Here is a 14353-nt window from a genome sequence, read left to right as displayed (position 1 = left end):
TAAAATAATGAGATTTACCAAAAAAAAAATCCCGGTAGATTTAAAAGTGGAAGCTAATTCTTTGAGGGTAATGTTTTTGTTGTGTTTTTGTTTGCTTGTTGGCTAGTTTTCCAGTTTATTCTTTTATTTCTGTTCATGTGCTTTGGGTTCTCAGGTCAGGTGTTGATTTTGCAGACGGGGTTCTGGGTTTAGCTTAATTTTATTTCATGGCTGTGTTTATGTTTCAGATAATACCCTTTTACATTTTGAATGCAACAAATTACTTTGGTCGTATAGTTGATAAACACGTGGATCTTTATGCAACTCTTAATGCTGAAATGAAGCAGTATTTTGAGGATTCCAGTAATAAAACAACCATTGAAAAGGTGGAGAAATTTGGATTATATGGATTAGCAGAGAAAACACTTTTTCACAGGTAGAATGTCTGTTATTTCATCTTGAAAAGTTATGAAGCACGAGGTAACTTTAACTGCTATTAAACCCCCATTTTAATTTCTGTCTGTTCGGCCCACTGTTCACGTGCTAGGCCTGCTGACTCCCAGGATGGTGGTGGCAGGGTCATGGCCCCCAGACCCTGGGCACAGTTCTACACCTGGGACTCATCTGGCCCCAGGCTCTTGAGCACAGAGCCTGGATGACTGTAGCGTTTATATACTGACAGTTATGGAGCCATCATTGTGTGCCAAGTACATGTACATCTTTAATGCAATTTTCACAAAGGATGTGGCATTATTCCCATTTTACAGATCAGCATACTGAGCCTTGGCGAGGCTGTGTAATTCGTGTGAGGTCAGTGTTCCAACCCGGGCAGTCTGACTCACATACCTGTTGGCACCTACATCCTTCGAATGCCACACCCTCCTCCACTTGGTGAAAACCTAGATTGAGAAACTTGAAACTTTTAATTTGCTACGTTAATTTTTAATGTGTTGTCAAATAAGGGATTTACTCTATTTATACTTAGGAATGCTTTAAATAAACCATTGCTAAGTGCTCTTGACAGCTCTAGGTATTTTATTCCTAGTATGGAGTAAAACCATGCAGCTCGGGGGTCTTCCGATATGTTTAGCACTTAATGGGTAAGTGGAGGCAAAGGTTATTTCCATTTTAGAATCTCTGTGTTAAACTGATGCCACTGTTGTTCTTCAGAGTTCAGGTGTTGGAGGTGAGCCAAAAAGCAGACACGTCGGCACTCGATACTGTCCTTGTGAAGTTTATAGATGAAGGCAGGACTGGACCCGTCCCCAGAGATCAGCTGCTGCATCTCCCAGAAAACTTCCAGGCTCTGCCCCCCCAGGCCATGGAGTTCATTGTTTGTAGAGTGAAACCTGCTGACAATGAAATTGAATGGAATCCAAAAGTGAGAGTTATTTCGGCTTTTTATAGTTTGCTGACTTTTAGAATATACTTCACACAGAATGTACACAGAATCGAGGTTTATTTGAATCACGGTTTTGAGGCTGGGTAAATGCTTCCTGTTCCTGAGCAGAGAGAGCACAGTCTGCGTGGTCCCTGCAGGTGTGGGCTGTGCTGACGGCCACCTGCAGAGACCCAGCTCTGAACAGGCACCTGTTTGCGGGGGGCGGGCTGCCATCATCATCCTCAGCACTCACAGACTTAGAATTGGTGGGAAATGTGTGTCCTGATAAAGTACATTGGCTGTCAGCTTAAGGAGAAGAAACAGTGTAAGAACCTACAAAATGGATACCCTTGTCAGAGGGGGCACAGTTGCTGGCCACTTTCTGAGTGACCAGGTAATTCGTTGGGGTTGGGAGGATGGACAAGGAAAGAGAGAGTTCAGCAAAGCTCTCAAAGGAAGGAACATTTGTGTGGGCCCTTTAGGAGGAGTGATGTCACCAAGTAGACTGGATGAGGCAGTGAGGCCAAGAAAACAACATGGGCCAGGACAAGGGGCACGGAAGAGTGGTCCAGGGTGGGCTCCCGCGGCCTCCCAACACGGGCTGCAGAGGCTCTCACGCCTGGGAGAGGTCCCCAGACAGTCATCCCCAGAGCAGTGAGTCCTGTTCATAACTTCCCCTGGTTCTTCAGAGGAAGTTAAGTTTTGTATCCTCTGATTAGTAGGATATGAAATAAGCCATTGCAGTTGGCAAAGTAAAAACAGTTTGGGTTAAAAACAAAGTTGCACGTTATCCAGGAAATACATAGGTGAATGCTTCCACCATACAGGGTGAACACACAGCCTTCCTGTAGTGCGTTTAGTAAAACAGACTTATTTATTAAGTAGCAGTCTTTTCCTTCATGGAAAGTATTTGCTGATTGTCCACTGTGTGCTGGTGCCACATGTATTCTGGGGGTGTAGCCATTAGCGAGAAAGTCATGGCAAACATTTGGTCTGTCAAGATGATCGACCACAAGCATTTCTTGAAGAGGAGCCTTCTCTAGAAATGGGGGCGACATTCTCCTGTGGGTGTCCTTTCAGACAATTACAAAGTTCAGCGGAGGTGGAAATAATCCAGTCACCACGAGCCAGCTCCCTCCCCGTCTGCTTTACTGGAGTCAACATGTGCCTGACAAGTGCTCAGACAGGTCCCATCTGCTGGGCCTCTCAGGTCCTGGTGCCGAGCAGCTCCGCGCGTGCCTGCCTCCCCCGCACCTGCAGGAACACCTACTGCACTCTCATTGAGCTTTCCAGGAAATAAACATCCATATCTTAACGACAGGTTGATGGTTAACAGAGGAGGTGGGGACACATGTCCACGGTAGGAAGCAGGCAGTATTAGAAGTCCAGAGGCATGAACCTGTGCACTCAGCTTTAGCATCTGCCCTTTTGTTGTTGTTAATCTCACCTGAGGATATTTTTCCATTGATTTTTCAGAGAAAGTGGAAGGGAGTGAGGGAGGAGAAGGGGGTCGGGGGGGAGGGGGGGGAGAGAGAGAGAGAGAGAGAGAGAGAGAGAGAGAGAGAGAGAGAGAGATGACAGAGACACATTGGTTGGCTGCCTCCTGCACACACCCCAACCAAGGCCAGGATCGAGCCTGCAACCCAAGTACATGCCCTTGATCAGGAATTGCAGGCCAACTATCCTCTAAGCCACACCGGCCAGGGCTCACACCTGCCGGTGTTCAGCTCCACTGTTAGTTACTCTGGTCGATGAAAGGGGCACACGGGCCTCCATAACCTACTCCTGGGATGGCTGTGGGCTCTAATGGAATGTGTGGGAGTTTGTTGCAGAACCACATGGCATATACAGAACGAGGTCTTTTCTTAAAGCTTCACATAAACCACTTCAGTGTGTTTTTCAGGTCACGAGGTACATCCATCATAAAGTTACTGGAAAATTGCATGATGCCAAAGTGGTATTTGCTTTAGGAAATACAGTTTGGATTGATCCAATGGTGAGTACCCAGTTTCCTTAAAAACAAATGTGTGTTTGAATGGGCTCTGAAATAGTCCCGTTATTCTAACCTGTTGCTTTGAGTAACTTTTGTCTCACATGAATGGAGGCTTACTTAGGACTCTGAATTAGGAGGAGTTTTTTTCATGTTATTTGGGTAATAATTTGATTGTGGGGTTTTTGTTTAAAGGAATCTTTTGCATTGTCTCCCAATGCTAACAGGCATGTGTGTGAACACACACACACACACACACACACACACACACCCGAGACAAGCTTCATGAAACTGTCCTTACTATGTGACAGTCTCTAATGTTTACAGTTCTGCCTATTCCACTTTTTTAAAAAAATATATATTTTATTGATTTTTTACAGAGAGGAAGGGAGAGGGATAGAGAGTTAGAACATCGATGAGAGAGAAACACCGATCAGCTGCCTCCTGCACACTCCCCACTGGGGATGTGCCCACAACCAAGGTACATGCCCTTGACTGGAATCGAACCTGGGACCTTTGAGTCTGCAGGCCGACGCTCTTTCCACTGAGCCAAACTGGTTAGGGCCTATTCCACTTTTTTAGTGTTGGGTGTGCACTGTTAGGTCGGTTTCACAGTCCTCTGTCTCCACAGGTGGGGAGGCCTGGGGTCAGTGACTGCCCTCCGTCTAGTTGTAAATGAGCTTGAAGTCCCGACCCGTGATTGGTAGTGCGGGGAGTTCCAGTCCGTGGGCTTTCAAAAATAGGTTTTATTATGTTATAGTTTCTATCTCATTCATTCACTAAATATTGATTGAGTACCTACTGTGTGCTAGGTAGGACCTGTATGGGACACTTGAGTTTCATTTGTGAACAGAGACTCCTATGCTGTGAGCTGACGTCGGGGAGGGTGGTGACCGTGGGATGAGGCCATGTAAATAGGGTCTCAGTGCATCCCCTCTGACGTGGGCACCATCTCCTCTCCCTGGCCCCAGGAGCTCTACTTTTCAAGTCAAAGTTTTCTCTATTACTGATTATTGATAAAATTTAAAGGAATTCATTTTTTAAAATACATTTTATTGATTTTTTACAGAGAGGAAGGGAGAGGGATAGAGAGTTAGAAACATCGATGAGAGAGAAACATCGATCAGCTGCCTCCTGCACACTCCCCACTGGGGATGTGCCGCAACCAAGGTACATGCCCTTGACCAGAATCGAACCTGGGACCCTTTAGTCCGCAGGCCGACGCTCTATCCACTGAGCCAAACCAGTTAGGGCTAAAGGAATTCATTTTGTAAAAACTTCTGCTGGAGGTTATTTTTGTAAGATTGGAAATGCCTTAAAACTTTTAAAGGAATTTGGATTGGGTATGAGATTTAAGAGTAAGAGGATAAATGATTTTTAGAAGTGAAGGTAGAGATTACTAGTTGATACTGTAATAGTCAATATTGTGGTTCTTTATTGGAGAAAAATGGAAACTACATCAAGCAGCAATTTTTAAAGCTATAGCTAAGAGAATAAAACAAAAAAGAAGAAGAACCCCCTCCCCACCCCTGGCAAATATGCTTAGGCAGCTCTAAAGTGTAGCAGTGGCCGGGGCACGCTGCGGGAGACAGACCACGCCTGCTGTCTTCTCCACTCGACCAGCTGGCTCTCCACTGTGGGAGAGGAACACCCGTCCCAGATGGGACACATCCCCAGGGGTCGCTAGGAAGGTGCCTCAGGCAGTGCCAGCACGCCATGAAAGGGATGCCCAGTCCTGGGTGTGCATCTCCAATCAACAGGAATCAACTAATTTTGTGTCAGTTGAAATGGGTGAGAATGTTTTGGTTGCAGAAGAGATAGTGGAGGAAACTGTCCAGAACACAGGACTCAGGGCTTTGGCGGAGGGCCTTTCTGGGCACCTGGAGACCAGGGTCTTCCTTGTGGAGAGAGGTCAAAGTACCGGAGCAAAAATCAGAAAAACCTAGGACTGTTGTGGGTGGTTAGAGCATCACAAATTGGTCTCGTCTTGGCTTCCATGCCAGGATTCGGTCTTGCCCTGACCCAGAGCTGGTGGTGTTTGTGCGGTGTGGGACTGGGCTCTGGAAGATTCCCGTGGCACTCGGTTATGAAATGATCGGCTGTGAGTGGAGGCCCTTGCACACGGTGGCATGTGCCCAAGGGCATCACACCTTACAGAGCTGGATCGAGAGGCCGCGTGAGCGTGCTTGTGATTCATTTAAAGTTCAAAGTTTGATTCTGCAAATGTATTTTTTTCTTTGATTCAAGGTGCACGTTACAAAACTTTTAAATTTGAAAACTTCTGTCATTGATTACAATGTTCGAGCTGAAATTTTGTCAATGGGAATGGGCATTGATAATCCAGAACATATAGAACAACTGAAAAAATTATACGAAGGAGCTAAAATACAAACTGTTGAAGAAAGCCGAAGCCAAACACTGTAAGTGGATTTTTGTCTCTCTTTTGGGAGAGCTGTTTTGTGGAAATCTAACTTACAAGCGTTACAGACATTTTTTGAAAGTAGACAGTTTAATGAGTTTCCCTGTTTTTATCACTCAGCTTCAGTAGTTACTTTGGGGAATCTTGTTTTAACCAGCCTTCACTTTTGTTTTTGTGGAGTGATAAAACGGATCCCAGATGTATTATTTCACTGTGTGTCTCTTATGGAATGAGTTTTTATTAGCTTTTTATTGATAGCACACAGACAGAAAAGTGCACGTGTTGTAAATGTCGTTTGGTAGGTTTTCTGAGCAAGAAACCAGCCCCAGATCAGAAACAGGACGTGACTTAGACCAGCTCCTCCCTTCCAGGGCAGCACTGGGTTTGTCCTCTGAGCGGAATCATGCAGTGTGTCTCTCTTAAGTCTAGCTCTTTAGCTCAGCGTTATTTGTGAAACTCATTCATGTTGTGCATGTAGCTGTAGGCCTGACATTCCCATTGCTGAATTATATCCCATTGTGTGAATGTACCATAATTACCCATTCTGTTGATGGGAGAAACGTCCAGTGCTGGGCTACTTCGGGTGGTACTTTAACCATTCTCCTGCCTGTGTTTTGGTGCACTTATGAATGTATTTCTGATAGAATAGAATTGCTGAGTCAAGCTAGAGCTACTGCCCCACAGTTTTCCACATTGGTTGCACCAGTCTGTACTTCTCCCAGCAGTGTGAGGGACTCGCAACCCCAAAGCGGGAGGATGATAGCGTGTGTTGCCAAAGGACTCAAATCAAGAACTCCTTCCAATCAGGATGAAAATTGCAGACACCTGTAGAAAACTGAGCAAAAAACTTGAAACTTCACAGTGTCCAGCTAATTAATTGTCTATTGATTAAACTCATTAGCCATCAGGGAAATGCAGATTAAAAACACAGTGCAGTCATCCCACTACATATTCACCAGAAGTGAAAGAAAATACCGTGTTGCCAAGGATGTGGAACAAAAGGCTTTTAAAAACTTGACTGGTGTGCTATCATTACATCTAACAAAAATTATTAGTAATTTTTAAAATTGCATGTGTTTTTTGACTGTGTTAACACAGACATAACAGAATTTCTCATTTTGTTGTATTTTAATTGCACTAAAATATACATAAAAATTTGTCATTGTAACTGTAAGTGTAAAATCCAGTGGCATTAGTTACATTCACAGTGTTGTGTAACCACCACCACTGTCCATCTCTCGACCTTTTACATCACCCCAAACAGAAACAATAATTCTTTTCTCCCGCCCCCAGTCGCTGGTAACTTCCATTCTGCTTTCTGTCTCTAGTAGTTTAGCTGTTCCGATACTGCATACAATGTTTGTCTTTTTGTGACTGGCTTATTCCACTTGGCATAATGTTTTCAAGGTTCACCCATATTGTAGCATGTATCAGAATTTCAGTCCTTTTTGAGGCTAAAAATATTCCATTGTATGGATAGACCACACTTTGTGTATCTATTAATGTTCATGGATGTATGGCTGTATGAATTGTGCTGCTGAGAACATGCGTTAGGGATATCTGTTCACACCCCTGCTTTCGGTTCTTGTGTATATTCCCAGAAGTGGACTTGCTGGATCATGGGGTAATTCTGTGTTTGATTTTTTGGACTGCCAAAGTGTTTTCCACGGCAGCTGCACCACTTTACATTCCCACTAGCAGTGCACGAAAATTCCCACTTTCTCCACAGCCTCGCCTAGAAATCAGCCCGAGGTCACGTTCAAGGTCGTCTTAGGACTTTTCTGAGCACGCGTCTTGCCTCAGCACGTGCGTGGCTTTCTGCACCCTTCCCTGACCCCCGCAAGGTGCTGCTGCTGCTGAATGTCCTAGTTTCCCAGTGAGTCTCACCCAGTTTCTCCTCTAGGCCTTCAGTGGTCTGTTGCGGGTTTCCATGCCTAGTCCCTGCCCCGGGCATCTGTGGTGTCAGCTTTTCCAAACTGCCCGCTGCTTTCCTGCCTGTGTGCCAAGATGTGTGAAACAAACAGGCATAGTGCCTGCGTCCCTCGGTGTCTCCCAGACACCTCAGAATGGCCTGCAGAGAATTTGCAAGGGGCCTGCTCTGCGCCCTCTGGTTTGAGGGGGAACAGGAATAAGCTGCTGCCACTCAAGCCCGCCAGGCCCTGGGTGTGGGGCAAAGACAAGTGGACACACAGAGCCTGCCTCCCCTTTCGGAGCTGGCTGTTTCCTGACTGGGCTTTGTTGGCTGCTGTAAACCTTTCACTTTCCAGAGCTCCTGCACAGTCGGTTCAGGCAGCTTCCGGTGGTCCTCGCAGTGTTTCTGATGGGAAATGGTGGGAACTCGGGGCTTCCTGGTTTGCCGTTTTGGTAGCAAGATGCTGGAATATTTCTTCAGTCCAACTTTGTTTCAGTTTACCCAACTAGCAGATAAATACTTTCAATTAAAGTTGCCATTAGGTAGAGTGGAAGTTTTAGAATTCATTCATTCAGTAAGTATTGAGTGTCAACTGGAGACACAGTAGTGAACCAAACAGGTGGGTCAGGTGGTGACAAGTGAAGGGAAGCAAATCAACACAGAAAGGCACGTAGGGAATCTTGGGGTCAAGAAGGTGGGCGGTGACTACGGGAGGGGCCGATGAGGAAGGACAGGGACAGCGTGGCCCCCGGCCCAGGGAGGAAGGCCGGCACCAGGGAGGGAAGGGCGGTTGCCTAGAGCAGCCCGGTGACTAGAGCAGCACCTGAGGGAGACGCAGGAGCGGTCCTGGGCCAGATCTTGTCCCCGTGGCCGCCGCAGGGAGTGGGCTCCACTCTGAGGAGGTGGAACCATGCGAGGGTTTTGAGCAGAGAAATCACGCAGTGAAAAGATTCTTGGCTTCTGTGTTGAGAATAGGCTGGAGCGGGGGACGCAGGCTGTGCCCAGCTGTGGGCAGGGTGGTGGTGGCCTGCGCTGCGCTAGTTTTGTGGGGGTGCTGAGAAGGAGCTGGCTTCTGAGTAGGTTTGTAGTGAGCGTGTGGTCTCATGGAGCCTTGTCAGCAGGTCCTGGGTGTGGAAAGCTGGGGTGCCGGGCGAGAGCCCATGCTTCTTTTAAAATGAAGATGTCATTACAGCTTAGTAGATTGAATCAAAACTGGGATGGATCGCTTACCTGAAACAGCTGCATTGAGCCCCAGCTCCGTGCAGAGTGCTCCGCTGGGTCCCTGTGCACACTCCATTTGTGCTTGTGCAGGAGTATTGCACACCTGCGGCCATGAACACAGGTAGAGAGAGGTGCAGAGGGCCTCGGGTCTGCAAAGACTCCTCCCCCCCCCACCCCCCAAGGGAAAGAGGCGCAGTTACAGGAGCTGGGTAGGGATGCTGTGCAGCAGATTGGGAAAGAGGATGGACTCAGGCCTGGAGATCGGGAGGCCGGAGGGCTTAGTGATCAATAGGCAGGGGAGCGAGACTCTGTGACTCTGAGCCCCGAGGACTGAGGATAGTGGCAGGTTGGTGGCTACAGGATGTTTTCCAGGAGCAGCTGGCCCGTTGGAGAGGAGGAGACACCACGTTGATTTTGGACCTATTCCGTGTCATGAGGTTGAAAGTATGAGCCTAGAACGCAGGAAGCCCTGGGGAAGGCTCTGGGCTCCAGGTTGGAGGAGAGTTGAAACTTGGTGTGTGTGAGGAGGAAGGGACACCCCACAGCTGAGGGTCTAATGAAGGAGGTAGAGCCGTGGTGGAGGAAGAGAGTGAGTGATGGAGGGCCGGTGCTGCACCCCTGAGAGAGGGCGAGGCCTGAGGAGGGGTCCCGGTGTGTGGACATGGGGCAGTGCTCTCCGCTGTTTGGGCAGTGCTGCGCCGCAGGCTTCCTGCATGTCAGTCAAGTCCCCTGGAGACACACGCACATCCCTACTCCGTAAGTGTGCATGTGTGTGTACACATGGTACATAGGTTTGCTCCTTTAGGCTTGACTTCTCAAAGGATGCACACAAATGCATTTCATAGTCACCACGAGGAAGGAGTTTGGGTGGCTGGGCAATAGGGTGGAGAGTCACTGTGTAGACTTTTTTATTTATTAAACCACATGAATGTGGTTACCTGCTCAAAAAAACAAAAGAGAAACACAATTTAAAAACTTTAGAGAAAGGAGGCCGCCCTCTAATCTCTGGTTTTATTAAGTACAATAAAGTAAGGGGCAGGAAAGTGATTTCAGTAGGTTTCCTCTGTTTAAACATGCCCGTGTGTGTATGTGAGAGAGAGAGAGATAGAGATAGAAAGATCAGATATTTGCTTTTATATGCAAAGACTTTCTAGAAGCAGACCCAAGCTTGTCAGAGGAGCTGATGGATCGGGGTGGGGGCGGGGGGGGGGGGAGAGATGGCTTTTACTCTGCCCTTTTATCCTCCTTAAAGTGGGGGGGCATTATGTTATTCTCAAGTTGAATGATTGGACAGGGAACTTACTTCGGCAAATGAGTTGCTGCATTTATCTGATAATATGTGTCAGTCATCTGCTCTGTGCTTGATGCCAGGCCCACAGAGTGAGCAGAGCTGGCTGCCCTGGGGCGTCCGTAAAGGAGCCGTAAGCTCAGCATGCGTGTGGCTCGCGGGAGTGGGCACAGCATGGCCATTGGTCGCCTGCCTGCCTTCTGGCTGGGAAGTCCCTGCAGAGCCAGGTTCGCCTGTCTCCTCGGATTAACGTCGCCTGTTCTGTCCAGGGTGCCGTCGTCTACAGAAGAGGCCGCCTGTCTGCAGAGCACACGGCCAGAGGACGGGGCTTTGGAAAGAGGTGCCGACTCCGGAACGAACTCAGGAAACCGGAAGCATGGTTGGTTACTTAAAGGGTGGCTAATACAACCACTCTTAGAGGTGTTCTGCTGTGCAGGCTCTCCACTTTACATGGATTAGAGAGAGGGGATTGCCCAGCGTCCTGTTTTTGACAATTCGGCTTCCAGTAGTTTTTTGGGTAACTTTTTCACTTTTTATGGTTTGAGGTATAATGTTCATTCAGTAAGTGCACACCGCTCATGAGATATTTTTACACGTGTATATGTGCAGTAACCAGGCCAAGAACGTGTCCAGAACCCCGAAGTCTCCCTTAGGCACTTCCCCGTCTGGAACCTTACCCAGTAACCGCTGTTCTGACTTCTGTCACCATCAGTTTTGCCGAAGCACATAGTATACACTCTTGTGGCTTCTTCATTCAGCGTATGTCTGCAGAATTCATCTAGATAAGTGTGTAGCATTTTTTATTGCTGAGATTTTTCTATGCTGTGAATATGCCACAGTTTATCAGTTCACCTATTGATCGATGATGTTTTTTTTAATAATTCTTTATTGTTGAAAGTATTACATAAGTCCCCCCTTTTCCCCCATGGACTCCCTCCAGCCCACCCCTGCCCCCCACCCCAGGCCCTCACTGCCCCATGGTCTGTGTTGTTTTCAGTTTTTGATTATTGTTATTCAAGCTGCTATGGACAGTGTTTGGATGGAAGCTTCAAATAATTTAGATGGAGAAGTTTCGTAGCTTTGTTTTAGAAAGTGTTACGCTTAGTATTGTTCCTTGAGTGTCCTGCCTACTGTTGTGGAAGTCACCTTAGTGGGTCCGAGCAGGTGAAGACAGCGGAGGAGCCTGAACACGTGTGTCCTGCAGCCACTGGCTGTAATGTGGGTGCTTTTCAGAGAGTAGCCTTAGTTTCCCAGTTGTTTAATTGTACTATTTGTCAAAACCTGTTTTCATTAGTTTTACTAAGTGCTGTGCATTTTAGTTTTTTCCTAATTATTCTTTGCAAGTGTATACTTAGTTTACTATGAAATTTATGCTCTGAGAGTACTTCCTCAGCTAAACGTTGCATAAAATGCAAAGTAAGTACATATGTGTTTACATTATGGGTTGCATATAAGTAACCTGTGGGGAAATGTGACCTTTTGTACAGAAGCTTCACCTGGAAACACTGGAGATGCTTCTGTGAACAGAACTACGGAGCCTCTGCAAAGGTATGGCCGCCCCGCCCGAGGCCCGCTCTCCGTCCTCACCTGGCAAGTGGTGGTGAGATGTCAGCCCCTTTCTTTTCCTCCAGCTTCCACCCACCAATAAAATGGTTCCAAAAAGACGATGTGGTCATATTGAAGATAAGAATAAGGAATGTAAAAGATTACAAGTGCAAATATTTTAGAGATAGAGTCATTTTCAGGTAGGTTTATTTAAATCTTGTAAAGTAAAATAGAAATAATCCCCAACATTTTAAAAAACTGACTCTTTTCTTTTTGTAAACCTAGTGCCTGGGTAGGAGAAAAATTTTACTTGGCCGATTTGGAGCTGCAGGCCAACATAATAAAGGACGATTGCAAGTGCATAATTAAAAATGAGGAACCTATAATCACTCTTGCAAAAGAGAGAAGGGAATCTTGGTGTAGCTTACTCAGACAGAAGGTGAGTTGAAATGAACTGGCTGGTCTTAACAACCTGAGCGTGTTTTATTTTCTCACTTAATGTAAACTGTTTTATTGTACAGAATCCTAATGTGGCTTTCGATTTTGATCACTGGGAAGAATGTGAAGAGGAGAGCCATTTCTCCAAGGGTAAGAGGGGATGTCCCGTCCCTAGAGAGAGGGTAGGTCCTGAGTGCCACGGGGTGGACATAGCCACTCAGCTGATCTTAGGAATGTGTGGCCTTTGGGGAAATGGGTGATTCCTGTAAAGCCCTTAGGAATCAGTTTTCTTCCTGTGGTTGATCTTGATGCTACATGTTCCAGCTTGAGGAGCTATCCATTCTTGGTTATAAACATACCTTTTTATTATTATTATTAAATATACTTTTATTGATTTCAAGGAGGAAGGGAGAGGAAGAGAGAGGTAGAAACATCAGTGATGAGAGGGAATCATTGATTGGCTGCCTCCTGCACGTTGGACCAAGCCCGCAACCCAGGCATGTGCCCTTGACCGGAATCGAACCTGGGACCCTTCCGTCCGCAGGCCGACGCTCTGTCCACTGAGCCAAACCGGCTAGGGCAACATACCTTCTTATAACACTGTTACAGGTAGTTTTCCTAGGAGAAAATTTTATTTATAAGCAAGTGAACTTTACCTGCTCGTTTCCTGCCCAAAATAATGAAATTATAAAATAAGTTGTATAACAGATAGAGGTAGAGCCCAAAAGACTTTTTCTACATTGACCAAAATAATGGGAGGGGAAAAGATTTGCCAATTAGTTCTTAGTTAACATGTTTTAAACTAATATCTGACTCTTTTAGTTGTAACATCTAAAAACCTGTCCTGCAAAGTGGCAGAGGTGATGGAGAGCAGTGACCAGACCTCGGAGGATGAGGAGACCGAGAGCGACTGAGCGTGTGGGCCCGATCCTGAGGCGGACAGGGGGTCACCGAGTGACTGGACGCTAGAGAACAGCAGTCACGTTCACACCTTTTTATTACTAGGGGTCATCTGGTGGCACTGGGATTGGTAATGGTGAGAAATTCTGAATCTATTTAAAAATGGGCTGAGGCCCGGGCCTGGTAGCTCAGTTGGTTAGAGCGTCGTCCCTATATGCCAAGGTTGTGGGTTCGATCCCCAGTCAGGGCACATACAAGAGTCAACCAATGAATGCATAAATAAGTGGAACAACAAATCGATGTTTCTCTCTCAAGTTAATAAAAAAATAAAAATGTTAAAAAAGGGCTGAAGATGAGACTATGAAGGAGGGTGGAAGCGGAGACAGGAAGTGCTGGTCTAACAGCCCGGCTTCCCAGCTGTCCTGCTCATTGCGTCATTGCGTCATGCGAAGCCCATCCCAACATACCCCAGTTGAATGACAAAGAGCTCCCGGCTTTCGGATAATGAACTGTACTATCTGGAGCTCGTCTATTTGTGTTTTTCATTTAAAACTACGTTTGGTGCATTCCTAAAAACATCTTGTGCATATAAGTTGAAGTTTCTGTCTCATAAATCCATACTTGGCAGTGCTTAACAGAGCCTTTCGGCCATGAGTTAGTTGGGATTCAAACTTGTAGTAACACCTCTGGTGTCCTTAAGATATTGATCGCTACTCCGGGCAAGTTTACTTCGTATACAGTTATTTCAAGGATAAAAATGGGGTGGCCTGAGCCATACCAGCCAGACCCAAGGCTTTCTGGAGGTAAGCTACTGCTTCTGCAGGACCCTCTGAACCTGCGGAGTCCTGGGCCCTTGAGACAAAGGTTCCCCTTCAGTGGAAACGGAAAAGGACCTGTGGGGTGCCTGCAGGTAACCCTCAGGACACCTGGATGTGATGACCCCTAACAACATTCATGACCCCGTTCTGGGGCTGTGGCACCAGGTTCACAAGACAGTTGGAAGGAATGTGTACTGTCACTACCCCTTAAATCTGGCGCCCAGAGCCTGACTGTTCATGTGAATTGGAAAAGGTAGAAAGAGCCACTGGGAAATGTAAGCGCTGTGCACATCTTCATTCAGTGTGAGTGGCAGCCGCGCCCAGAGGTGGAAAAGCGGCTCTAGAACACGACTGTGCGACTTGCCCCCAGGTCTTTGTTCCTTTATACACCAGAAAGCACAGGTGCTCAGGGGCGTGGGTCTCCCAGGTAGAAGCACCGTGTGAAAGAGGTAAACTCTGTCG

At 46.7% G+C, this 14353-nt stretch overlaps 1 protein-coding gene across 1 annotated transcript in view; it reads left to right on the top strand.

Moving 5' to 3' along the window:
- The window catches only part of TDRD12 (tudor domain containing 12), an 85948-nt gene extending 72670 nt beyond the window's left edge, over nt 1–13278 (top strand). The window contains 10 exon segments of the mRNA XM_023759893.1: nt 228–415; nt 1150–1360; nt 3264–3356; nt 5598–5770; nt 10460–10573; nt 11546–11589; nt 11803–11935; nt 12021–12174; nt 12257–12323; nt 12996–13278. Of these exon segments, the coding sequence (XP_023615661.1) occupies nt 228–415; nt 1150–1360; nt 3264–3356; nt 5598–5770; nt 10460–10573; nt 11546–11589; nt 11803–11935; nt 12021–12174; nt 12257–12323; nt 12996–13087 (1269 nt within the window). The 3' untranslated portion in view covers nt 13088–13278.
- Nucleotides 13279–14353: the final 1075 nt, after the last annotated feature.

The sequence above is a fragment of the Myotis lucifugus genome, unplaced genomic scaffold, assembly GCF_000147115.1.
Source record: "Myotis lucifugus unplaced genomic scaffold, Myoluc2.0 scaffold_164, whole genome shotgun sequence".
Classification (NCBI taxonomy): Eukaryota; Metazoa; Chordata; class Mammalia; order Chiroptera; family Vespertilionidae; genus Myotis; species Myotis lucifugus.
Note: the sequence above shows the minus strand (reverse complement) of the source record. Positions and strands in the feature narration are given on the sequence as shown.